The sequence below is a fragment of the Cucurbita pepo genome, chromosome LG04 (assembly GCF_002806865.2).
Source record: "Cucurbita pepo subsp. pepo cultivar mu-cu-16 chromosome LG04, ASM280686v2, whole genome shotgun sequence".
Classification (NCBI taxonomy): domain Eukaryota; kingdom Viridiplantae; phylum Streptophyta; class Magnoliopsida; order Cucurbitales; family Cucurbitaceae; genus Cucurbita; species Cucurbita pepo.
The window spans coordinates 1,981,262-2,007,393 of NC_036641.1; the positions used below are offsets into that span (position 1 = coordinate 1,981,262).

Below are 26,132 nucleotides of genomic sequence, written 5' to 3' on the forward strand. Positions count from 1 at the left end.
GTATTTCCATTTATTTATTTTCTTTCGAGACCTGATCAACCACATTGACCCGAACAATCACATCCTATCTACATCAATTCATCCATTAGCCTCACAAACACTACATTATTAAGAAAGCTGTGTCCCATTACAAAACAGCAAAAGAAATTCCTTAGTAACTCGTTTTTATAATCGCACAATTAAACTATTTAAAGTTGCTTCATCTTCCCCCTAGTTTCAACCCATGGCCTCAACACTCATTGTCCTTCTAATGGTAAATACAGAATTTAAATCTTCATACATTCTTTTAAGAACATCTTAAATTTCACGTACACTTGGGGAACGTCGATAAAACTTATACAAGCCGAGCAATCTAATGTCTAACCACAACATAGTTGACAAACTAAATGAAAGAAAAAGTTGAGATATTTAAACACAGTACTTACAAACATATGAATAAGAAATTGGGCAGAAATTTTAGATGATGCATGCAAATTGCAGACAAAGCTTGCTTGCTTTTGCATGAATTCTTAAGTCGGAAAAAGGAAGGTTTGTTTTGATGCTAACCTAACTCCTTTGTTTATGCAGCAAAAGAATCTAGGAGCTGTTATACAGAGATCATGCTGATCCTCACTCAATCAATCAATTATATGCTAAATGTGATTGCTTTGGTGGTGAATAATATGAGTTACTACTACAGTCAATACCAGTCTGCATCAATGGATTCCATCTGTCAAATATTATCCTGCCACCTCGCCCGATCCTGCCTCGAAGTTTATGCGATCCCATTGACACACTGTTCCTTGTCGGAGATTCTGCTGATGGTGGTACTATAGCAGCGGCAGCCAACTTCTCTGCAACCAGAGGTTTTGCAAACAACAACACTGGCTCCAGAGGATCCTGCACAAATCGACAATCCCGTTGAACAGTCGAGAATACACGATTAGTGTTCTAACAAGAAAAACTATGAGTTTAAATGCAAGTCAGTTCTCAATATGTTAAACTGCTCGGCAGGATCGCTAGGACACTTGTAGTATCTGCTGCTATTGTAACAAAAGGATGCTAAGTAAGGTTATAAACGACTAAGGTACCATTTTGTGAAGCCATCCATGTGGCAGTTGTTGCCTATTCTCTTGCTTCATGCTTTCAGTTGGGAGCACAATCATGTTTGTCTCCCTAAAAGATCCAGAAATTCGTATTCGTGGGGGGCGACTGGTTGCGATATCGTCCAACTCCACAAATTCATCCTCGCTTGAACCAAACTTACAAGAGAAGGGTAAGAACCTAGGAAGTGCTAAGCTCTCTTCCAGAAGTTCAGTTTCATGCTGAGATCCGATGAGAAACCATGCACCAATATTGTAAGAAAAAATTAAGTAGATAGAGATCACTAGAGTAAGATCAAACCAATTATCCCGGGTATATGAGAACTATATAAAAATAAAACACATAATACACACGCACCTTATACTTCAAGTGAACCCTCTGAAGGCTGACTTCACTTTCCATCAGATCTCTTTTTTTCTCTTCTCTCTGTAAAAAGATCACGTCTTGAGCTAATCCAGTGTTTCAATGTCATATAACTACTTCAAGACAAATGCAAACGCACGTATAATAACCTTAATTAAAGCCTCCAGTAAGGTTTTAGCTTGTTCCAGGTTGCGCCTAACCTGAAATTTTACAATCCCAAACATAAAATGATAAAATTTAGACAATGCAATCTATATTAAAAGAAGAGGACATCTGAGATCATTAACGAGATCGAATAATATTCAAAAGAAACAGCAAAACAAATACAATTTTGAGCTCACAGCCTATTCAATCTATCAAACCATAAGAACGTCAGTGACTCGAGTAAGAACAATAATCATCCAATAATTTTGTGATGAACATTCAAATCTGAAATAAATTGTTTTCATTCACATAAATTAGTAAATCAACATGATTTCTTTCCACAGTACTACATTCCTATGTTACAGTATATTACATATTTATGTGAAACATTCTAGTATTTCGATGATGAGAGGAAATATACACAAAAGAGGTGGAAGAAACCCTGAGCCGAAGGAGGTTATAAAAAAGACCTCCAATTGGCCAAAAGAGAGGATAAACTGTAGCTATGGGGAAAATGGGAAGAATTTTTACACTAAAACAGCCAAAAAGGATATATTATCCACCAAGCTATCAAAGCATGCCTCAACTGATTAACAAGCTATAAATTAATTGACTAAGCACAATGTAACAAAATCTTAAGTAAATCAATTGTGGTCAATACCATTAAACCTCTTCTTTAGGAACTTTGGTTTGAAAGAAATCAAAGAATTTTCAATGAAAATTTTCAACTTTTGCACAAAACCGTGGATACTGCCAAATTTCATGTTTCTACTTCGTGTGCTCTGTTTAAACTCTCTTGCAACTATTCCAAGAATATAATCCTCCGTAGATGGGAGGCCTTGTTATAATTTACTTCAGTCTTCAGTCTTCTTTTACAATTTTTTTTTTTTTGAAGAAAAAGGATTTCATTAAAGGTGATTGCAAAACCCCTTACAAGTAGCACAAATCTATCAAGAGAGTAGTTTTATGAGGATGTCATTAGCATGTTATCTTTCTTGAAGAACAACACCGGTAACTTTTGCATCATCAATAAAAAGACGTTCTCTAGTATGCGCACGCGTGCATTAAATTAAATTTAATCCATGTTTTGCAACCATGTCCTTGGTAGTTCGCGATTTCTTGTTCTCCAAATGGCTTGGTTTCAGCTATTGGGATAAATCAATTCTTCCTTGGAACCTTACGATTCGAAGATTAATAAAGAAAGCAGAAATTATTGATTTACGATCGCTTTTGGGCAGCCTTTCTTTTGTAAAGATTGATTCTAATGAAGACTCTCGCAGATGGTCACTTGACTCCTTTAGTATTTTCTCTTAAAATCGTTACCTCATCATTTGGCTTCTTCGATCCCCATGGAAAAGGAACTTTTGCAGCTCTATGGAAGTCTATATGCCCCAGAGAAGTAATATTGATTATGATCAATGATGGCCAACCATATCATTTTTTACTCCCCCTACTCTTGATCTAGTTGGCTCAAGTTGCTCTCTTTATCCAATATCTAGTGGGTTTTCTCAAACATTCTTGAGGACAATGTTCTGCAATTACTTATTGGTTCTCTCTTTTGATCCTAAGGCCAATCTCATATGAGATAATGCGGTTAAGGCTATGTTTAGAAGTGGTTTTGAAATGGTTACCTTGCTTTTTTTTGTACTCCAAAGCATGCTTTTAATTATTCAAAACAATTTTTATGGCATGAAAATTGCATTTAAAAGTGTAAACTCAAAAGTAAAGTTCGTTTTGAATGGTTAAAGACATGTTTCAAAGTAATTTTGAACATGACAAAAGTGATTTAACTGTTACCCTAAAGCTATTCTATCATAATTGTATATGGAAACAGATCAAAGAATCTTCTAGCGAGCAACTCTCTTGCTTGAAAATTTTGAATAGACTTCCTCTTGTATTTTCTTCCAAAATATTTTGCTGGATTTTCATTACAAGATATTTGTCTCAATTGGAGTGCCTTTATGCATCTTTCGTAATTTAGTCTAATTGATAGTTTCTGTTTTTACTGCTTTCATTTACCACTTATGGAAATTGTATCTTTGAGCATTAGCTCTTTTCACAATAGCCCTATAGATATGCAACTACCTATATCGATGTCCCAACTTTAAGGAGGAATTACTGGAAGTAAACATTACCAACTTACTAACGAAGCTCACCCAATTATTTTGATCCAAAATTTGGCTATTGGACATATAATAATTCAAAAATACTTATCGTGCAGATCAGATTTTTGCTTTCCTTATTCCTTCTACAATTGCTTTTTAGCTTCTAGGTTAGGATTGTAAGCACTTTATAAATATACAAAAATACTCATTTAACAGATGCATGCAGTGCGAGCACACACACAAAGTCATTTCCAACGGCAGCTTGGGCTGAATGTAGAAGTGAAACTAAAATAGTCCTATAATGTATGCAACCATGGACTTGCCTATAGAGTAATTAATAAAAAAAAAAATGTCTTATAAACAATCAAACAATGAAAGGACATAGGCATAGAATAATAGGCTAAAGTACACGAGAGAATGTACTTGGTTATAAAAATAAGAATAACAACATACCAACGGCAGCAAATAAAGGAAAGAGACAGCATGAAAACCAACAGTTAACACATGGAAGTAAAATAAAATTCAAATTGATGACAGTAGTAATGACCTGGCGAAGCTTTTCAAAAGATTGCACATTGTTTTCCCTCCGTTGCATCTATTTAAAATATCACGAATGAGAAGGATAATATAAGAATATAAAGTGCATAGTGGAAAACTTCAACTACAAACATCCTTCAGTAATTGAGAATGGGAGAATGGAAGCAAAAATCTTCTTACCCTTCTTGTATGAAGTCTGTGAGCTTTCTCCCTAGGCCTAAAAACATTGTACGGGTTTGTGTCATTGACAGGTGGAGGTGGCTGCATAATAAACGGGAGCAAGTAAATTACCTTGTGAATATATTATGAGTAGAGTGCATCACACAAAAATCACAATTGACGAATACTTGAACACAAAAGCATGGCATGACAATATCATATTCTCTACTCTAAAGAACCCAGAGATGAAAATCATGAAAGGCCACTGAAACTTTTTCTGCAAGAATGTTCTTAGATCTAGGACTACGGAATAAAGTTGAAGTTCAATAAAGAGCTTGATAACCAATGGTGAATTTCTTTTTTCTTTTTTTTGAACGAGAAAAAAAAAAAAAAGACAAGATATATAAATTGACACTTAAAAAGACAATGTTGCATTCTGTTGCACTTGTGTGGCTGGACATAGCTCTTTGCATTGAGATGTGTGTAAAATGTTTTATATGATTCATTTTTAGTTCATCTGGTGTTGTGGTACTGCTATTATTGTTCCCTAGTGCCTAAGCTCTCGAATCTAACCAACTTGCCTTCAAGTTTGGTATCATGGAATCCATTAGCCTTTATTGAACCTTTCTTTTGGACTTTCAATCGGACTTCAATTTGGCTTTAATAAAGCCTATTGTAAGAACTACCAGGCTCTACAACCTTAAAAATGTCCAACTACCAGACTAATAAACAATATTCTACTCCTACTAGCTCCTGATCTACTTGGTATCATCCAAGTTTTTATCTATAAACTCGATTGATTTACAATCACCAGTTAAGATATACAGATCTACTGTCACCTTTCTCTTTCTATTAATAGGAGAAGTGAAAAGTTGTTTGCTGAACAAAGGGCTTGAAAATGTTGATTTCAAAGGTTTTGAGGTTGAAAAAGATGTTTAGGTTTTACAGCCACGATGATGCATTATTTTTTTGTTAGGATATAGAGGAAATGTTCGAAAGTTCAAGGGTTAGTTCTAAAATTTTCGAGATTTTATTGGGTTTAGAATTAAATTGGGAAAATCTTCTTTGTACAGATAATATTTAGATGACAGAATGGTTGAGACGGCTGGAAAATTTTGGCCGCAAGGTGGAGAAGTTTCCATGAGTTATTTAGTTCTGCCATTGGGTGGGAATCATAGAAAAGATTGAAGTTTTGGGAGCCAATTGTGGATAAGATAGGAAGTATACTAAGTTGTTGGAGTATTATCTTTCAAAAGGTGGGAGATTGACTTGGGTAAAGTGGTTTTACTTAATCTGCCAATTTGATATTTGTCTCTGTTTCTAATGCCTACAAAGGTAAGGTTGAAAATTGCAGGTTGAACAGAAACTTCTTTTAGAAAGGAAGAAAAGAAAATAGCACACCTAGTAGGATGGGAGAAGGTCATGTCTATGGAATGTTGGGGTTTCGACTTGGATAGTTTAAAAGAAAGGAAAGTAAATAAATAAATAATGAAACTTTTCTAATTAAGTGGTTGGGGAAGTTTGTTAATGAAACAACTGGTTTATGCTAAGAGTTGTTAACAAATACAAGACAATACAATACGACATGAATGCCGTGACACATCATCTTTTAAATATCTAGGACACGGACACAGACATGGCAATGACATTCATTAAATATATATTTGTAACAGTATATTTTTTTTTATATAAGGAAATCTAAAGACAACAAGTTTATGCATGCTTAAAAAATAAGTTTGATGTATTTCACTCTCAAAATTTATTGTTTTTGTCATATATATTTTATTAAGTATACTTAATAAGGGTTGAATGTGCATTTAGTAAATGTTGGACCCATATTGATGTATCCTAGAAAAACAAGAAAATTTTCCCAAAACAAATTCCAACTTTTTTTTCCTAATGGCTTTGAGCCACTCATAATTATTAATCAAGATTTTACAATTAACGTGTGGATTAGTAAATTTGGGACACTCAAAATGAAAAATAAAAAACATTTTCTTTGGATAAAAAGTAAAAGGATGGTTTTAAAATAAAATATGGCAACTATTCTTCTAAAACAGATGTTGAAGGGATGCTGACAGCTTCCTTACACTCAATTAACCCCCAAACCTAATTTTTGGTTTCCTAGACCAACCTTTTCCTTCAAATGGGAGATCAACTACACCCCAAAACCCGATGATTGGTGGTGAATCCAAACCTCTCCTCTCGAAAAAGCCCCCTAGGGAAGGACGTCGGTCGCTCCACATCACAATGACGTTGTGACAGGTACAAAGAATACATAAAGAAGTCATATAACACCTCATGGAAGCTGTTACTAAATAAGTCCAACTTGCAAACAAGAAAAGGAGGCCTAAGGAATTTGTTATTGGTAATTTAGTCCTTGTGCATCTTGAAAATGAAAGATTTCCAAGAGGAACTTACAGCAAGTTGCAAAGGAAGAAAATTTGCGGCAATTCTCATATGATTGAGTTTCCGGATTATCTCTCCACCTATTTTTCCTCCTGATAAGATTCATCTTTAAACTCAAGGACGAGTTATCCTTCTTGAAAGGGGGAATTTATGTAGATTGCTTTGTTTATTAGGGCTCTCTTTGTAACGTAGCTTGGTATGTCTATTCTATTTATTTGTTGTTTTTTCTTTGTTAATTTGTTCAACCATCCCTGTACTTACAGCCCATTATCCCAGAAGCTAAGCCTATATATAAAGGCTAAGGCTTACCCTATTCTACAACTTTCATTAAGATTAATAAAATACCGCCGTAAGGATTTTTGGCTCCACCACTTAGGCTCAAAATTTACATTAATACATAACCCCCTGTACTCCCTACACAAAAGCTATTAATACAAACACACAAAAGACAAATAATTAAACGGACTGTGAATTTCCATCTTTGCCCCTCTAGCATACGTGTGCACTATTGGGATCTCACTCTACCCCTTTCTTTTTAAAAGAAAGAGAGACAAATATCTATTAGAATAAGGAATAGACCAATTGCCACCCTCGGGAAACATATATCATACAAATCTCGCCCCAGATGCCACTCAACCTAACTTACCATTTAATAGGATAAACCTAATGAATATAAAATTATGCACGATCAAGAGTATGAATTACTAGATAAAGGGTACATGTGCAACGTGCTATAAGCCCTTGAGTAGTTCCTACATTCCTAAACCCTGAAAAAGACGGATCCTAGAGAATGTGTATGGACAATAAAGCAATTAATAACATATAACATGAAAAAAATGGAACAATGATGAACCTGCAAACGCCGCAAAACAGGCTTTTGCCATCGTTCACGCTGTTAAGAGAGAGAAAAAAAAAAACAAGTATCAATATGCATTCCATTAATTTGAAAAATAGAAAAAAAAATTAATAGTACAGATCTTAGAAGAATTTGGTATACTTGCAAGAACCCAAAAGGCAAAACACGAACTTTTTTTAGATAAGAATACTGTAACAAACATAAGCAAACCATTCTCAGAAGACACATCTAATCATTTTCTTTTTAAATTACATCTAATCTTCAGTATCCAACAAACTAGACTGTTGCACTACAATAGCACTACAATATGAGAGCCCTCTTGTAGCTCTCTTAGGGGTGGAAAGTTTAGTTTCTTACAAAATCGATAAAATCAAGATAATTCCCTCATTTAACATTCTACAAGAACAAAACAAAAATAAATAAATAAACTAAGATAACAAAAAATCAAAACAAGTAATTGGCTAACAATCTAAAACGAAGAATTGAAAATGCAATAAATAATTTTTAAAAAGGGGGAAGAAAGTTTAAAATATGATAGATCCCAAGAGTGTGTTCACTACAACCTACTATTTAAAAATAATTTCTCATTTCAACTCACGAATGATATTTTTGTAACATAACCAACACAAAAGAGAGATGTATAGGAAATAGAAAAATCACTAGTTGACGTTCTTTTAAAAGTTGCTACAATAAGCCTTTCATTAAAAAATCAACACTTCCGGAGATGCAAGAACATATCAAATAAAGATCGTACCAAGTTCTTCCCTGGATTCAGCAATTTGCATCAGCCAGTAATTAAAGGGATATCAAATACTTTAATTTCATTTACTAACTTTGAAAGTTGCTGTATCTTTTATTGCCACTCTTAGATGCTTTACTTTTATTTTGGCAGATCTTTACTTTACTAGTTTGGTTGTTTGTTTTTCTTTTCACTCCCTTAAGGATTTGTACCCTTTCACGTTTTTCTATGTTTTCAAAGCAAAAATAAATATAAATAAATAAATAGTAAAACATCTACTAACTTGTTGAAATTCTGCATATTTTAATGCTTCAACTTAAAGTTTTTCACATGTTTTTCTTGCCACATTAGGTCCCCCAATAATGCACCACTTTCGTCACCCCATAGCAGTGTCATATATGCTTCTCAGCTCCTCAAGAAAATTATCTCCCTTTCACTATTTGGCCCTCAATTGCTCATTTAGCCAAAACCATCTACATCCCCCAGCATGATTCCCCAAGCTTAAGGTTTTGGGTTAATTGGTGATTTAAAATTGTTCCAGAGCATGAGGTTTGTGTTTAAATCTCTGTAATGTTATTATCTCCCCAACTAACATTGATTTCCACTTGTTGGGCCCTCTACAAATTTCCAAGCCCACAAGTGAGAAGGAATATAAAAGTATTGACATAAGATTAAATTTACCAACGCCAAACAACTTAAGTTTTTTGATTAATCGGTGATAAAAACTAACCAATCTCCACCCTTCCTTTCATCACACAACATTCTCCCACAAGCTCTATGCATACCAATCCCACCCAAAGAGGCATCATTTTATCTTTAGAATAATAGATTAACGCCTTCTTTGGAAACTTTGACTTGAATGAAATAAATAACTTTTCAAGATAGTTGGATGAATAAATATTATTTTGGGAAAGGGTGGTTGGCCAAACTTCAAAATGGAGCTCTTTGTACATCTTTTTGTAATTCCTCTTTGTTAAACATTGATGCCAATTGGAGTGCTTTTATATATGCATCCTTGGCGTTCTTGAGGATGTCCCATCCTCCTTTTTGTATTCCTCCAATTTTTAAAATAAATTAACAAAAGTGAGACATCCTAAGTAACATTCAAACTTGTAAAAAACTAGGGGGTTTATTCACACCTTTTCCTTCCAATAATCGTAAACAGATTCAATAATTGAATATCTGATTGCTTGAGCTTGTAGAGCCTGCCATTGAAATAAACGAAACAAACTGTTATTAATAAAATAAATGAAACAATAAATTTCCAGAAGACGTGAAATATCTATCAAAAATTGATCAACAAAGTCATTCATTGCTGCGTTAGAAATATTCTGTGTTCTGGCTGATGTTTTTAGTATATGCATCCAGGGTACTTGGAAGGTATAAAGTCACAGGAGCCGAGGATCTTCTAGTTGAAGCAGATAAAAAAGGAATCTCAGGAGATAGTATTTTTGAAATATATACACAATACAGAAATGGTCTTAGAACGACAAGAAATGTGATATCTGAGATATTTTTTGGAAAAAGTCTGGGTTCACACATTCTAACAAAGGGAAATGAGGTATAATAGTTGAGAAGGGAAGTTATTAGTTAGCTAGCCTATAACCTATTGTAAGAACCAAAGCTAACTATTGGAAGATGAATGATCAACAGGAAAGGGCAGTCAATTGGAAGATCGCACAGAAATTGGGAGAAATTCCAGATATCTCAAAAGCTCTAGATTGTTGAATACTCTAGTATTACTACATTCCTATATGTACGACTGATCCTGAAAAATTGGTTGGAAGAAGTGAATAGAGTGTCAAGATCAGTAGGGGGAAATCAATCTATCAACGAGGAATATTATTTATTTCTTTGTATATTCATAGTCATACTTTCCTTTTTAGACTTATGCTAATTACTGATTTTTTTTATCTATGATTGAGATCCTCTTTTTTTTAAACCAAGAAACGGGACTTTTAATTGATGTAATGAAAAGAGGCTAATACTCAAACATATAACTAATCTTATTTTCTCAATCAATAATATACAAGAAAATTACTCCCAAACATAACTTCATTGTCTGTGCCAAATTAAAGTCACACATATAAGATGTATAGCATAGCATTAAAATAAATCAAATGGAAGAGACTTGCATTGTGATGAATATTGGATCGATCCACAGAAAAGTAACAGCAATAATTCAGTGTTAAAATATGCAAAATTAAATCAAAAGTTAGTACAAAATGCCCAAATATGATAAAAATATATCACCTCAATAGCATTGTCACGTTGTAGAAGTACAGGAATGGGTGAACCAAGAGTAGTTGTTATTATACCAGCTCTTTCTCGAGCCTTGTGATCCAATACCTCCAATTTAAAGAGGAAACTCTCAAATCTGTATTGACAAGTACACCTAATTAGCACCTTCTCAAAGAGAAACTAAAATCACATTAGCACCTTTCTCAATCTTTCAAATTGTTCAGTCAACTATCATTGGCACACAGCATGGCAACCATACACCTTGGAAAAGAAATAAGGATGCCATGAGGCAAACCAAGGAGATGACTCACATAATGAAAGATGGAAATGGTCAATCAAGAGGAAGCATGTTCTAGAATTTATAATAGTTTCTCATGTAGCTATAGAAGAACTGAGGTTAAGGAGGAATTATATAAACTGTCTCTACCATAAACAATAACAACAAAAGGCAGATTCTTGATCAATTGATCTTACAAAACTATTTTTACTCAACACTTGAAAACTATAAGTTCTGACCATTACTGACTTTAAGTCGGATTTTTTTGTCATTCTCTTTCGCCAACAGCAGCTTTTAATTCTGATGAACACCGAAGTTAGGATAAATAATCACTCTGCAAAAAATTTCTCCTCGGGAAGCACATTATTTTTCTATTATGATCTTAGAACCCTCGTTCAAGATCTCCAATATCAGTAACACAGACAAAGTAAAAAGTAACAATTTCATTTTTCAACACATCCCCATGGCAAGGTCCTTTGCACGTCATTGCATTGACCAAAATATCAAATGCCTTTTCACTTTTCTCTTCTGGGTTCTGGAAAGAAATAAAAGGAATCCTTTAATTCACTCAGTCAATTTCTGAAATCCTTTAACTCAGTACACCTACAAATCACGTGAGATAGAAAACAAGCCCAGTACCACTTTAGAGACACAGCATGGATGATCGTTCCAAAGGATAACAAATACTAATATTGAAAAGCGGTCGCATTTCTAAAGCTTCAAAATCAACCTCCTATTAATAGACTTCAACTTAGTTTCATGAGAATGATGAAATCAAGATTGAACTTGAGCATCACATCTTTTTGTTAAGCTGCTTTTGGCCACGGAACCAAGGCCTCTCACATTCCATGAGAGGATAAAAATGAGGAACTAGCTTTCAATTACGAGTAATCAACTTCTTGTTTTTCATAATTACAGAGCAATGAAAGATTCCTTGACCTCTCAGTCTATCTTTCCTCTTGGCCTCTATGGTCTTGCCATCAACTTCAAGATGTCTCTAGAGGAAGCAAAAAAGAACCAACAACTAAATCGTTCCCTTCCCCAGCCCATTGTAAAACTGTGTTGCTACTTCAAACGAGAAGCTACCATGGATTTTAACCACTTTTCATACCAACAAATTACAATCTTGAAAAGAATAGAGTTGTGTTGTAAAATCTGTCCTACCATCAATCAAATTGATCTCTACTAGAATAAATCCACCATAGTTGTCTCTAACTTCAATTGCTCTTTTACAAGCTCCCTCAAACAAGCAAATCATTCATCATATTCAATAAAGCCTCCAAAACAGTTGCCAATATCTCTAAATAACTCCAAGCCCCATAAATGAAGTGAAATGTTTCTGAAAATCACTCAACCACCATATGATGGGACAACGCCAAGGTGATCCAACCCACATTTAAAGCAAGAAGACTGGCTAGGAAAGGATTGATTATAAATGTTTATTGAAGTTAGTTCTCAAAAGCCTCTAGAATTCTCCCTTGGAAGTCTCTTCTTTAACCCCTCTAACTCTTTCCAACATATTTTTCTAACTTCCTCCTGTGTCTTCTTTTCTTGTACTTGGAGATGCAACTTCACCATGAGGAACCTGAAGTCTTCTTTACTGCATCTACAGAGAGGATAACCTTCTAGTGATTGATCAAGTGAGGGGTTGGACTCTTCCTTTTTATAAAATCCTAGAGAAGTTCTTTGAAGTCCTATCCTTAAAATCTTTACTTGAAGGTGTTACCACTGCTTTTGCCACCTTCGTTCGAAACCTTCGTTACTTCTACGAAACATTCATTCTTGTTCATTATCTTTTGAAGCCAAACAAGGTCGTCTTGATAGAAGGACTATCGAAAAAACTTTTTGTGTTCGAGGAAAAAGTAACAGGTCTTCCAATGTGTCGATAACCCAGACCACCACTACTAGGACTATAGAAATGCAGAAACAATTTTTTTTAAAAGTGAGCCTCTAGAAATACGAACAATCCTTCCCCTAGCCTATCCATCAAAGTCACACTAGAAAGTTTTGTCTTCAATCTTCAAGATAGCTTGCATAATGCCTTAGAAGAAGTAAACTTACCCTTTAAGGACCAGACCAAGCATGGTCGAAGGGCTTTTCTGGTAAGAATCCATATGGAAAAGGTTGGGTAAAGACTTTGGTCGAGAGAGCCATAATGTGACCCTTCATTAACCACCTCTTGTGCGTATATCCTAACATGTATCCAATTGATCGTAACTGTTCTCGTGTAGGTCTTCCACAAATCTTGTGATTTGGTAATTCTCATTATCAAAAACATTAGAATGAGACACTAAAATGATGGAACTCCACCACGTGTCTACAACCCAACAATTTCCTTGATAGCATCATCCGTATTGATGATACCAATAGTTCACAATGAGCAGGCAAGAATAGATCCTTCATTAACTAAAGCATTATTGACCAATTGTGTGCAGGTCTTTTTCTGGCTCTTCTTCAATTAACTTAAAGTTTGTCCCACCAAGTCGAAGCTCCTGCTCTCAGCTTTGATGCAAAGAGCTAGATTTTTTTCTCTTTTGGTCTATTTAAGTCGATGAATAAAAAATTTACGTTCTTGATCCAATCAAGAAATGCCTCTATAACCATATTTCCATTAAATGTGGGAAGATCAATTTCCATCTCAAAGTCAATGGCTATATTCTCTTGTTCTTGATTTGGACACTCTTTCAATTCTTCACTACCCTTGAAATAAGCAAACAAAATATTCTTCTTTGATAATGTAATCTAAATATTGAACCCTCTTTCACCGATCTTAGTTTCTTAAAGGTTGTGCTTGATTTGCTATGTTTCTTGCATGTTCAAGGGAGTGAGATCCTTGTCTTTATTGATTTATTACTCTAGGGTTTGCTCTCCCTAGTTGTTAACTCCATTTCTTACTTCAAGAACTTCTTGGTTTTGTAGATTAGGTATAAGGATAAAAGTTCCAACTATTTAGAATTGTTCCCAAAGTTCTATGAATTACATCAAAACTTGTTCTTAAGGATCCTTCCGACAACAAGCGTTAGATTGTAGTATGAGGATAACAAACTTTAGGTGGATTGATTGAGGATCCATATCACACCCTCTAGGAAGGATACGCTCCCTTTCCAACCATTAGATTCTAAAATCTGTGTTCTCATACCACTTTTAACGTATAACCAAATGAGAAGAATTTATTGATCAAGTTGTGCTTGAACACAAGTGAGAATTAGAATTTATGAGCTTTTCCTAGCTAACCTAACCAGCCTATCCATCTTCCAATGGCTAGTTTATAACAAGCCACCTATCAACAAACTTAACCTTTAACGGCTAGTTCATACAAAATGGTTACTTAGTGTGAGACCCCACATTGGTTGGAGAAGGGAACGAAGCATTCCGTATAAGGGTGTGGAAATCTCTCCCTAGCGGATGTGTTTTAAAACCTTGAAGGGAAGCTCAGAAGGGGAAACCTAAAAAGGACTATCTACTAGCGGTGGGTTTAGGCTGTCACAAATGGTATCAGAGCCAGACACCAAACGGTGTGCCAGTGAGGACGTTGTTCCCCCAGGGGGTGGATTGTGAGATCCCACATCGGTTGGAGAGAGGGACAAGACATTCCTTATAAGAGTTTGGAAACCTCGCCCTAGTGGATGCATTTTAAAACCTTGAGAGGAAGCCCAAAGAGAACAATATCTGCTAGCAGTGGGCTTGAACTGTACACTCAGCCTCGAACAGCTAGTCTTAAGTAACTATACCATAACTAGCAGCTAACCTACATCAGCTTTAACAACCCAAATCAATCAATTGTCTTGAGATAGCAATGAAGGTCCATAGACCAACTCGTCCATGTTGTCTTTAGAATCATAGTAAAAAACCCAAAGTAAGTTGAAGATCCAAACTGAAAGTGCAAAATATCCATCAAATAAGGACAATAGAAGAACAAATGCTTATGATCCTCATTGGCCAATAGACATAAAGAACAACCAGTAGGTTGAGCAAAGGAAAGTCGATTAAACAAGTTTCTAGAATCTGTATCTCAAACAACAAAAAGACTGCATGACCAGAAATGAAAGTTGAACAAAGGAAATTTACCAAACAAAAGGAAGGAAATGTGCACATGCAAGAGAGGGTCCAAATATAACTTAAAATATTAGCAAGCAAAATGATAATGAAGAGTGGAAACTACATGATGTTAAATAACGCTTTCCTCCAGTAATAACAACTAAGAAACTCCTACTGTCTTCGTATGATGACGTCAACTCTTTTAAGTGATATCAGAATTCAGAAAATATACTATCTTTTCCTACATGGAATGGGGGAAGAGGGGAAGGGGACGGGCGTTGGTACAAGTTGAAAACCTACCTTTCAGGAGTAAGTATCTTTCTTTCTCTGTTAAAGTCCTGAAGCCAGTCCTCGTCTTCATTGTCCAAGTCATACTCAACAAACTCTCCAAGCTCTGTCCGAGCTGCAAATCAAGAGAGAATGCTCACATATTATATTTACACGCAGGCATTGATAATGGTAGAAAATCTTAAGTCTATAAATATCAACAGAACTGTGTTTATCACCAACCTCCTCTGCCACGTAAGTAAGAAGTTGGCTGACTAAAAGTGCGGGAGTAGTCTATCTCATATGTATCAACCACAACAAATTCAGGCGTGGGTATATCAGGAGCCAATTTCTTGCAAGGCACTTGATGTACCTAAATTAAGGGGAAAGAATTTAGATTGATCCAGACAAACATGGGATGACGAGAAGCACTAAGATAAATACAGTGCCAGTACCTCATTATCTACTTCGGTCGCAAGACGAAGCAGTTGGGAATTGCGGGTAGAGGTAGGGGTTTCGTCATCTTCCAATTCTTTCACAGACTTGACAATAGGAAGCTTCTTATGAATGTCAAGCGGACGAGGCCTGAACGACAACCTACTCATTGTAGCTCATTTCTATCTTTTCCAATTCTTTCCGATGCACCAACCTCTACCACTGCAGGTTAAAAACCGAAATCCTAATTCACCAACACGATGAAGAATTCCAGTTTCTTGGATACAAATCTCCGCCACTGAAGAACCGAAGTCCTTTACAAAATTAAAAAAATAAAAAATAAAAAACTATATCATGCACAAATTGAAGCTGTAGAACACAATTAACGGCAATGGGAAGTCAGGGAAGATCATACGAGTATCCCTGTCTCTCCCTGTGAACCCCTCCCCCACTTCAAACCCCCCGACCCATAACCCTAGCATCCAAGCAGATCCCCCCAGCGTAATAACTCCTCACCTTCAGAATCCGCGTTCTTGAAATCTTCTGCCCTTGTCCCCTTCGAACTGCAACTCGTCCCTCAATCCGACCTCACAGGCTCAATCGTGAGAAGAAACGGAAGAAAAAAAACGATAATTATAAGAGTAGAATCAAGATTAGAGATGCATAGAGAGATTGGAGAGAAAAGATGAACCGGGAGGTACGGGGATACGTCCGAAATCAAGCACCAGACATGCCGAAGGGAAGAACAAGCACATTATTATAGTCATGTATAATTGGATCAATAAAGCACAGTATTATCGTGAAAGTCAATAAATTAATAAACTGGTTAATATTTTATTTTTAAAATATTTTTATATTTATCATTAGTATTTTTTTAATTTTTTTAAAAATAAAAAATATATATACTATTAAAAATAACATTAACACCCTTAACTGGTAAGTTCTTAACATCAATATATGGACGGAAACTATCTATCTACATCTTATAGATCATTTTTAAATATGGTAATTTTTAAAAAAATTTAAGAGTATGACGGTTACTTTGAAAAATTTTTGGGTATTTTTGAAACGTGATACAAACGTTTCGTTTATATATTGACGACTGATATTTTTGAACTTTTTAAAAAGATTTAAAGGTATTAGTGAAACTTTTGAATGATTTTCCTTTTGGTCCGACCCCAAAATTCAATTCACACGAAAATCAAATAATATATATATTTAACATATTTGAATGGGTAAATTAACAAATAAAAAAATATCCTTAAACTTTACCGTCTAAAATAAATATTTCTAAATTTTCTAAATAAAAATCTCAAAAATATCATTTAAATATTTAAACTTTTTTGAAAGTTTGAAGGAATTATTGAAATTTTGAAAGTTTATGAGTATTGTTATAGACCTTCCGGCATCTTAAAATCTTCTAAAAATTTAATATATATTGGTTTATTTAATACACTATATCTAATAGTGGATCAAATATAATGAATAGATATTTTTCTCATTTAATATATTAAATGTATTAAAATTTTCGTTCAGTTAAATTGATTATTTTAATGTTAGGGGTCCTTATGAACTTACCCGGTATAGATTTCAATGATACAAATTAATTAACTCTGTGATTTCATAATAGATTTAGAGTGTCAGTCTTATGTGCTTATAGAATAATTTGTATCTATGGATATAATTAATCCAAGTTGATTTTTCCTTAATTGTTTGTAGTAACAGTTGGGTCAAAAGTTCATTTTATCCCTATAATTATATGCCGCTAATTTTCTAATTTTCTAATGAACAATTTATTTATAATCTCATTATAATATTAAATCTCTCTCGAGCAAATGAGAGGGTTGAGAGGGTAGGACTCTATTATTCAAATTATGAAATCAACCCATGGAACTACTTGGACAAGTCTTCGCCACTGTTTGAGAAGTATCAACCCTCGTCCTTCATGGCTGGCATTCTTGGTTGGAATTGTCTCCATCCATGTCACCATTCAAATCCATTATCTTCTTATTCATCCCCAATGTTGATGTACAAGTTTATTGGTAGAACACTCTTCATCCCCACCGACAACGCCACGTTGATGCACAAATTTTGGCAAAGCAAACGCACTTGATTTGCACGTGATTCAATAGTAAATTTATATTAAGAGCTAGTAAAGGGGTTGTCTCGATCGAGCTTAGTTTTGGTTAGCATTCGATATCACATAGAAGCTTTTTCCTTTACGAGAGTTGTAAGTCTATTGTTGTGTTTTAGAATAAGGGAAAAAAAAAGTAATAGAAAGAAAAGGCATTAGTTAATAATATTCCATCAATGAGAATTCATTCATTAGAGGATCCTGATTGTCACGGTCATGCTCGTCCAGGGCATGTTGCCCATGGCTGCATGCCCATGACAAGCCAAACCCTTGTCATGTTTTTCATTCTAGTGCTTTTACTTTTGAGTTCTAGGGCGTATGACGCCTCAAAAATATATGTCTAGGCCTACCAGACATGAAATGCCTCAGAATTAGGCCTACCAGACATGAAATGCCTCAGAATGTACTATGGGGGATATGACTAGTTGTCAACTTCTCCCTACCCAAGGGTATATATGCGAAGCTGTTGTTATCTCTCTTTTGCTTGCTTATATAACGTCTCTTTCTAAAATCTCTCTCTGCCCTCGTTTTCTAAAACCTTCTTTTAAAACCGAGGCTAGATGCTCGATCATAGGTCGCTTGGCCGTAGGCGACGCAAGAACAAATTGGCTTAGCTCACTTGTCGTTGGAAAGTGAGTGCCGCACAATCGCTAGTCCGCTGCCTTCAAAAGTGCGATTGTGTCACTGATCACCCTAAATCGACAATAACAAGACCAACCAACTTGGGACGCAATCGACCATGAATTTTGAACGTCCACCGCTTTCTTTTCAATCATATATTGATTCAAGGTAGTTGTAGCTTGCTTCCAAGTTTAAACGCTGAACAAAGAAAACTTCACATTGATGTAGTGTTTGTCGTACATACTCCATTGCATAAGTCAAAGAGATCAAAATGTAGCCGGGTTTAGGTTTAGGTTTAGAGAATGAGTTCATTTATATGAGCGTCGACTTAGATTTCATTTCCCTTCTTCCAAATTGGTTTAGGAAATGGTTGAACCAACTGTTTTTCAAGATTCATTAGTCTGGGGGTGTGTGAGGTTCTTGGCTACATGTGCTCGACATGTCTTGTCTTGACTCACTCGACTCAGCTAGGCTCGAGTTGGCTTTTAGGCTTTTAGCTCGCTCAACTTTATCCCGAATTGCCCCTAGTAGTTCTCTGCCCTTTGAGTTTAGTTCTATTGTCAAAATTTACCCTTAACACCGGTAAACTTTTCTAAGATCAAGGCAATCCAAGAATGGAAAGAACCTGTAAGGAAGGATGCTCATGTATCTGTTAAGAAAATGTTACAATTGTTATGGTTCTAAAAGGGCTTAGATTGTATTCCCTCTTCCTATTATCGATAGATTTCATTCTTTGACTCATCTACTATTCGACGGGGACATTACGATAAAATGAAAAACGAGGGAGTTCCTCTCTTTACTCCAAATTTAGAAATATTTAAGTTCGATTGGTCATCAAACTCGTGGAGTATTTCAACTTTGGATTGAGAACGAGTATTTTCATCTAAAGGCTTGACTATCAAGATTAATTCTTTGACGTTTCGTGGATAGTCCTCATATAATACGCACGTGCATAAATCCCATCTCCTTCGAGCCACACGAGCTTGCTCCATAAACTAATAATCTCCTGTCAAATGCACATTTTTACTGCATAATCACTCAAAATTTTCACCCAAAACTTTCCCCAATTTCACTGGATGGAACGATTTCAATACATTAGACAAAATGAATGGTATTATTGATTTCTTTTTGGTATATCACTATCGATGTAACAACATGGCGAGTATATTAGCACTTATATTATAGAATATCGAAGAAATTAATAAAGCCACATGAACCAGCTGATGAAAAACTTACAACTCCATCAATAATGGTTACCCAGTTGAAGCAGATACAGTTGTTGAAGCTCGAAGTACTTGCTGCAGCAACCGTGCAGCAAGACGCTGCGTAATCCCGCTGAAAATGCGGCCTCCAAGGCTGCGAGCCTCGGGCTGTTGTAGGACCTGTTTGTGCAACATATATAGCAAATTTAGGGAAGTTTCTTATGGTTTAATTGAACTTCATCTCACATGACATTCTCATCTATCTACGACATAATGCGAGCCTAGTTTCAGTAAAAGCACTAAAAGAAAAACATGCTAATCCGTACCTGCACTATGGGTTGCAAAAGGGCAGGATCAAAATTCTCAGAAGATTGAAGTAGTCTCCATATCCTCAGTACCTGATCTCGAAGCTCTATCATGCTTTCTTGTTCTTCATTGCTCATCCCGAGAGTTCGAGAAGCGCTATCCCTAAATATTATAAGTCTCATAAAATCAGGCATAGAATTGTACGTATCGTTTACTGTCCCCAAAACAAAAGCTTCAGTCACACGAATAGCTTCCTTAACAGCTAAGGCTCGGAGTCCCTCGCCATCCGGACCCAATAAGAGCTTCAGAACAGGCTGTAGAGCTTCTTTTACAGAGAAGTCTCTGTCTTTTCTTCCCTGAAGCAACAGGTTTTCAAGTCTACTCCATCTGTAATGAGCAGACGACAAGACAAAAAATGTTTCAAGTGAGCAATCAATAGGATAAATACATAATCAACAGTTTAATGAAGAAGGCATCGAGTCTTGTATGGATTGTGAAGTGGCACATGCCTAAACTTCCCATCCTTGAAAAGCAACTCGATAAGAGCATCTCTCAGATAAGGATTTGGATCTGTCAGAAGCCTTTTAGCAAAATATGGATATGAAGCAGCCAGAACTTTGAAATTTGGATCAGCATACAGTGCTAACCCTTCCAATACTGTGAGCGATCTCAAAATTAACGCGTAGTATGCTGGCACTGGATGATAATTAAGAAAGCAAACAATCAAGTTTAGTAATAGGATAGCGTTTCTATCAGGAAAACATGCAGACAATCTACAGCTCCGAATTGAAAATAAAGAATAAACTACCCATAGTTAGATATAGATTTTTTTTAATAGCAAAAAGACAACAATAAGAAATAAAAACTACATGATCAAGTCGATTTTGTGCGTTTCTAACTATTATACATCTGATAATTGTAAAAGAGAAATGTATGATGAACAATAGCACTTTAATTAATAAAAACTCTAATGACTTTGCCTAATTAAGCTACTAGATTTCAGAAAATTGAAATATGGAGGAGGTGGACTAACTCACCATTGAATGGATATTGATAAAATACTGCACCCAAACCATCTACTATTGTTTTGAAGTTAAGTTCACTCACAGTTGCATTAAGAGTGTCGTCAAAGAAATTCCTAAGAACTGGCACAATTGGAGAAACATCAGTCTCAGGTGACAAGAAGTCTAAAGCATAATAATCACGAGCCATAGCTTCATAATCTCGATTAACCATGTGAACAACGTGCCCAATAATTGCGCATCTTGCTTCTTCTGGAGTCTCACTCATCATTCCAAAATCAAGAAAGGCAAGTTTTCCCTCCGGTGTCGCCAACAGATTACCGGGATGGGGATCTGCATGAAAGTATCCATATTCGAGTAGCTGTCTGAGGCTGCACTGTATGCCTGTATTCACCAAATCCAAAACTTTCAGCCCCTGTCTCTCAATGGCTTCCTGCTCATTTAATTTCACACCATCAACCCACTCCATCGTCAAAACCTTACTACTTGTATAATCCCAAAATATATCTGGGACAAGGACATCTTCCTTGTCAGCATATAATTTCTTAAACCTCCTAGCATTTTGTCCTTCCTGCATGGACCCATAATCAAAGTTAAGAACCTCAAAAGATATCAACACACTTATGATAGACTATCAGAATTAAAAATATGTATCATAAGAAAACCTAACCTGTACATAGTTAAGCTCTTGATAAACTCTGCGAGCAAATTCATCTATAAGAGCAACGACATCACTTGAGATGAAGTCGACATATTTATTAATGAGAAAGCCTAAGCTCCTTATCAGGTAGAAATCTAGTCCTATAGCTTCTTCAATGTTCGGGCGCTGAACCTTTACGGCAACCACTTTACCAGATTGCTTGAGTCTGGCTTTGTAAACTTGACCCAAGCTGGCAGCTGCAATGGGAGATGGGGATATTGACGAGAAAATGGAATCAAGGGATAGTCCCAGCTCCTTCTCAATGCACAAAAATGCTTCTGCATCTGGGAAGGTTGGTAGACCATCCTGTTCAGAGGCAGTAGCAGTTAAAGATAACATAACCATCTAAGCTCCATATATAGTTGAAGAATACATAAAAACATCCAGTGAGTTTAATGCCTTGTCAAGAACGGGCTTGAACCACTTAAGTAACCTCAATTGTGCTTTTGGAAGTTTTCATCAGGATCACTGAATTTGGGAGATAAATTTATTTAGGATGTCAAAAGCAAAAATTGGGAGAGGTGACGGATACCAAGTTCAAACTAATATCTTAGGCCAAGTTCCTAGAATTACGATTGAGCACTTTTCCCAGAATAGAGTTCTGAGATAAAAATGATCAAAAGTCAAGGTAAGGACATGTATGATTCTTGACAAGAAAAATTGTAAGTTACAACAAAATTGAACAATATTATGTTCCTTGTTTGGAGATTAGAAAAAGATCTATAGACATGAGTAATGAGATAAAGCTACCTAAAATAATTCGTCCGAGTTCTCAGCCTAGAAGAAAAAAGATGTTTGATCAATTAAGTAGGAAATTGCGATGGTGAAATGGAAGGAGAAAAGAAATGGGGATCACACACTTGGAGTTCAGAAAGCTCCTCAAGGTACTCGGGAGGGCAGATGTCTGGCCTGGTGGACAATCCCTGGCCTAATTTCACGAAAGTAGGACCTAATCGAGTAAAAATTCGTCGCAGCTCAGCAGCTCGCCGCCTTTTATTTTGATCGAGTTGGCCACTGTTTTTGTCCAACCACAATCTGATGCCAAAAGAACTAAGCGCAACCAAAATTTGCAGAGACCTCCGCAATATCTGGAAATTTTGGTCAAGACATTCGATTAAACTCTAAAGGAGGTAGAGGCAGAGGTAGAGGTAGAGGTAGAGGTAGAGCAATTTGGGCGAAGAAAACCTCAATTGGGCGAGAACCGTACGTATTGGCAAGAAGCTCCGGATTGTAGATAGGAGCGTTAGCAGCACGCGCCATCGCCCTGGCCTCCGCCTGCAAATCATCAGTCCGATCGACAGCCAAAACCAGTTGAGTCGGCAGGGAGGTATCGCCGTTAACCGCAGGCAGAGCCCTAGGTCTGGCCTCAACAAGAGCCGCACGAGGGTGCTTTGAGCGAAGAAACTTGGGATTAACAAGTGAAGTTCCACGAGGAGAGACGCTGAACCTTGAAATGGCGTCGGCGGAGCGCCATAACGAATATGGAGGAACAACGGTGCTCATAGTGCGGAAGCAAATGGATGGTTGATTGTAGAAGAAGATGTGCAGAGAATTTTGGTTGGGTTCGTCCGGTCTCCTCTCTTTTCCCTCATAATTATTTCGTCCACGGAACAGCAATAAGTAGCAGCCACAACCACCGTCCTATGGCGTGTTTGCAAACTGCACTTGAGAAAATGGAAATTTGTCGTTTTCCCTTTTTTTTTTTTTTTTTTTTTTTTATTTTCTTCTCGGTCTCTCCTAATTGGTTGGTTGAGTTGTAAATCTCGGATGGATTGGATTGATAACTCAGTTACTCGAAATTGCTTTATAACCTAACTCAACTCAACACGTTTGTAATCCAATTACTCGAAGTTGTTTTACAACCCAAGTTCGTGTTCGGTTGTTCTTAAAAAAACTTATGTTTGTCTTCAATGCGTCGTTCAAATTAGCCCACATGTATGCATAAATTATAGACATTGAACCTAATATGATTCAAAATGGTCAAAATATATATATAGATACAGCAGTACTCACAAGAAAATTTTTAAAAGGAATTTTTAGACATGTTACTCTATTTGATTGGTTCAGCGTGTGACAGAGAGTAGAAGAGAAAGTGTGTGATTCTGAGCGGTGTGCAGTATCAAGCGACAAATGGAGTGAGACGATGACTGACATGCGGGAAAATAGTTTAAATTTTTAGAGTAGAAATAACTGAACCATTACGTTCTATTATTTCGATAAAATTTTATAAATGGGAAATGATTCTATATTCAATAAAAAAAATACAAAATATTATCGATATAGATAATCGAAAGTTCTTGAACTTATCTTTTTTGAGAACTTACCATTTTTGGAGTAGACAATGACCTAACAATTCTAAGTTCATTTGCTTTCGTAGGAATTGATTATTCGTTGAAACCCTCAACTTATTGACAAATCTACCCTATGTTTCTTTTCGGTTCTAGAGAACTTTAGAGTTGCTATGGACTTAAATAACCATAAATATTTCGATCATAGAGAAAAAAATGTAGTTGAAAACACAGTTTAAAAACCTCGAAGTGGAATTATAACTGAAGTAATATTATACTATCATTTCAATGAAAACATAATCAAAATGAAGAAAAACTATCTACGTTCTATGTCCTCTTCAACACACACCGTCATTTGTACACCCCTTACCTTTCACTTGAAAAATGGTTAGTAATAGGATGAGTATTTAAAAACAAACTCAATAAGTAATCTCATTGTTAGAGTCGGAAAATGCAAGTAAATGAAACTATAGTTTCATGCTAAATAAGACTTAAATCATGTCTTTAGCCTCAGAGAACTAATTTCATTCCTGAGCAGATTTAGATGCGTGGTACTTTTCTATGCTCAGTCTATGCACGTGCACATAGACCCACTAGAGGAATACCAATTTTTCGTAAATCCTAGACTTGCATATGGGCTTGTATACTCTCACGTAACTGAACCACAAAAAGAAATAGAACTTGAAACCATATATAAGTATGCGTATATACAATCATGCTTGGGGAAGTAATCCATATTCTATGTACATACCACATGCATAAGTTTCCACATATAAATTTATGTTACTGTATAATGATACATATAATACTTCTATAAAATCATGAAATACATATTTTACGGAACCTATCCATATCATTTCAATCAATATTTATAATACATTTTCATTCATGGTGCCTCGTAAGTCATATACATGGCCACATGAGTCATGAACGATCATATGTAGAAGCACATGCGTCACATAATGCATATACAATCATATCAACAATAATAACACGTAAATAAGGCATAGATGCATATCATTCATACAGCATAAACTTTCATCTGATTAGCCATATGCATTCCAATAGTAAATTCACTTACCATATAGACTCAACTTTGGTGCTCCTAAGTTATTTTCAGCTAATTGTGTCTAAGATTAGCTTAAACATGATCCAACTCCACTTAAGGTATTTCATCCATTCAAAATAATGAGCTTAGAGCTTATTTATAGAGCTAAAATACCTTGATTATCTAATTAAATCTTAAACAATCCCAAGTAATCTTAATTGGCCGAAAAGTAGCTATACTATCCTTTACTTGACTCAATTTGGTCAAAAACGCTTCTACAAGGGTCTAAAATGATCAAAACAAGCCAACCCTTCTTCACCTGCCTTTCACACATCCTTAATGTGTTGGATGACGCACCCGTCCTCCTCCGTAAGAAAGATCTGGATGAACCTCTCCATATATTTTCAATAATTGTTCTAGAATCTTGTGGTTGAACCACATATGAATCTTTTATCAATACTGCAAGATGATTTATATTGTCAACCATGTAGCTACCCATTCATCATTGAGAATGTTTATTTGAGCAAAGGAATATGCTTTATTTGAGCTCTTTGCAACCTGTTTCTCTATCATCTATAGCATCTCCTTGGGATAGAGCACTCTATACTTGGGCTGAAGACTGGAAAGGAAGTGCACGATACTACGTTTACAAATAGTAGTATATGTGACATTTAGTTTGTGGACGAAGCGTGGGCGAATGACCCTAACTCCTGTAAGACCAATTTTAGAATACATCCAACTTTCCATTGTAGCAGTCTCCACCCTTCAGAACCATCATCAGAATACCATTTTACTTGAGGATTGATGGTCATCTGCAATCAACAGTTTTAACCTGAGCGTCCACTATGCAACCATAGGAAAATCTACAGTCACAGATTCATAGCAGCAGTGATACACATTAATAAACATAGTTAAAATAAAATTTCAGAATGTGAAAGAAGCCAGCAGATGTCACCTTACAACTTCGTTTGTGGAACAGAGGGCCTTTTAGCTATATGTTATTTTGTGACATCTGTAAATTTTCGATAATGAACCTTCTCGAAAGCTACATTGTTACGAACTAAAAAATAGCACAATATCCAGAGCAAGTCAAAGAAAGCAAAGACGAGATAGTCATACAAGGCCTATGGTTATAATTGAGGCAACAGAGGAGGGGGG

The 26,132-nt window shown here is 35.8% G+C and overlaps 2 protein-coding genes and 1 long non-coding RNA gene across 6 annotated transcripts; all 3 read right to left on the bottom strand.

Annotated features, from left to right (window-relative positions):
- Positions 1-315: 315 nt before the first annotated feature.
- Positions 316-16,411, bottom strand: LOC111793557 (enhancer of polycomb homolog 2). Of its 4 annotated transcripts, none has more exons than XM_023675492.1 (13): positions 16,170-16,411; positions 15,674-15,875; positions 15,462-15,591; positions 15,252-15,354; positions 10,649-10,772; positions 9,535-9,600; positions 7,654-7,692; positions 4,413-4,493; positions 4,243-4,290; positions 1,596-1,646; positions 1,441-1,509; positions 1,071-1,304; positions 316-879 (listed from the first exon to the last, which is right to left on the bottom strand). In XM_023675492.1, the coding sequence occupies exons 2-13, from the start codon at positions 15,821-15,823 to the stop codon at positions 622-624; spliced, it is 1,353 nt and encodes a 450-aa protein (XP_023531260.1). In that variant the 5' UTR covers positions 15,824-15,875; positions 16,170-16,411; the 3' UTR covers positions 316-621. The 4 variants fall into 4 exon arrangements, with proteins under 4 accessions (XP_023531260.1, XP_023531259.1, XP_023531257.1 ...); XM_023675491.1 differs by having other exon boundaries at positions 15,674-15,951; XM_023675489.1 differs by having other exon boundaries at positions 15,674-15,967; positions 16,170-16,410.
- Positions 16,412-19,481: 3,070 nt separating this feature from the next.
- On the bottom strand, positions 19,482-23,255 carry LOC111793314 (protein ACTIVITY OF BC1 COMPLEX KINASE 3, chloroplastic). The gene is made up of 7 exons (XM_023675150.1): positions 22,824-23,255; positions 22,499-22,726; positions 21,609-21,944; positions 20,954-21,509; positions 20,426-20,612; positions 19,937-20,303; positions 19,482-19,790 (listed from the first exon to the last, which is right to left on the bottom strand). The coding sequence occupies exons 1-7, from the start codon at positions 23,139-23,141 to the stop codon at positions 19,662-19,664; spliced, it is 2,121 nt and encodes a 706-aa protein (XP_023530918.1). The 5' UTR covers positions 23,142-23,255; the 3' UTR covers positions 19,482-19,661.
- Positions 23,256-25,492: 2,237 nt separating this feature from the next.
- Positions 25,493-26,121, bottom strand: LOC111793817. Its single transcript, XR_002814978.1, has 2 exons — positions 25,930-26,121; positions 25,493-25,837 (listed from the first exon to the last, which is right to left on the bottom strand). It is a non-coding gene; the product is annotated as an uncharacterized LOC111793817 (long non-coding RNA).
- Positions 26,122-26,132: the final 11 nt, after the last annotated feature.

Coding starts and splice junctions, on each gene's coding strand:
- LOC111793557 (XM_023675492.1), bottom strand. CDS start 15,823: ATGAGTAGGTTGTCGTTCAGGCCTCGTCCGCTTGACATTCATAAGAAG. Junction 4,291..4,412: donor ACAGACTTCATACAAGAAGG/GTAAGAAGATTT, acceptor TATTTTAAATAG/ATGCAACGGAGGGAAAACAA. Junction 1,305..1,440: donor GGGTTCACTTGAAGTATAAG/GTGCGTGTGTAT, acceptor ATCGGATCTCAG/CATGAAACTGAACTTCTGGA.
- LOC111793314 (XM_023675150.1), bottom strand. CDS start 23,141: ATGAGCACCGTTGTTCCTCCATATTCGTTATGGCGCTCCGCCGACGCC. Junction 21,510..21,608: donor AAGAGCTTAACTATGTACAG/GTTAGGTTTTCT, acceptor GGGTCCATGCAG/GAAGGACAAAATGCTAGGAG. Junction 20,613..20,953: donor TTATCAATATCCATTCAATG/GTGAGTTAGTCC, acceptor ATTATCATCCAG/TGCCAGCATACTACGCGTTA.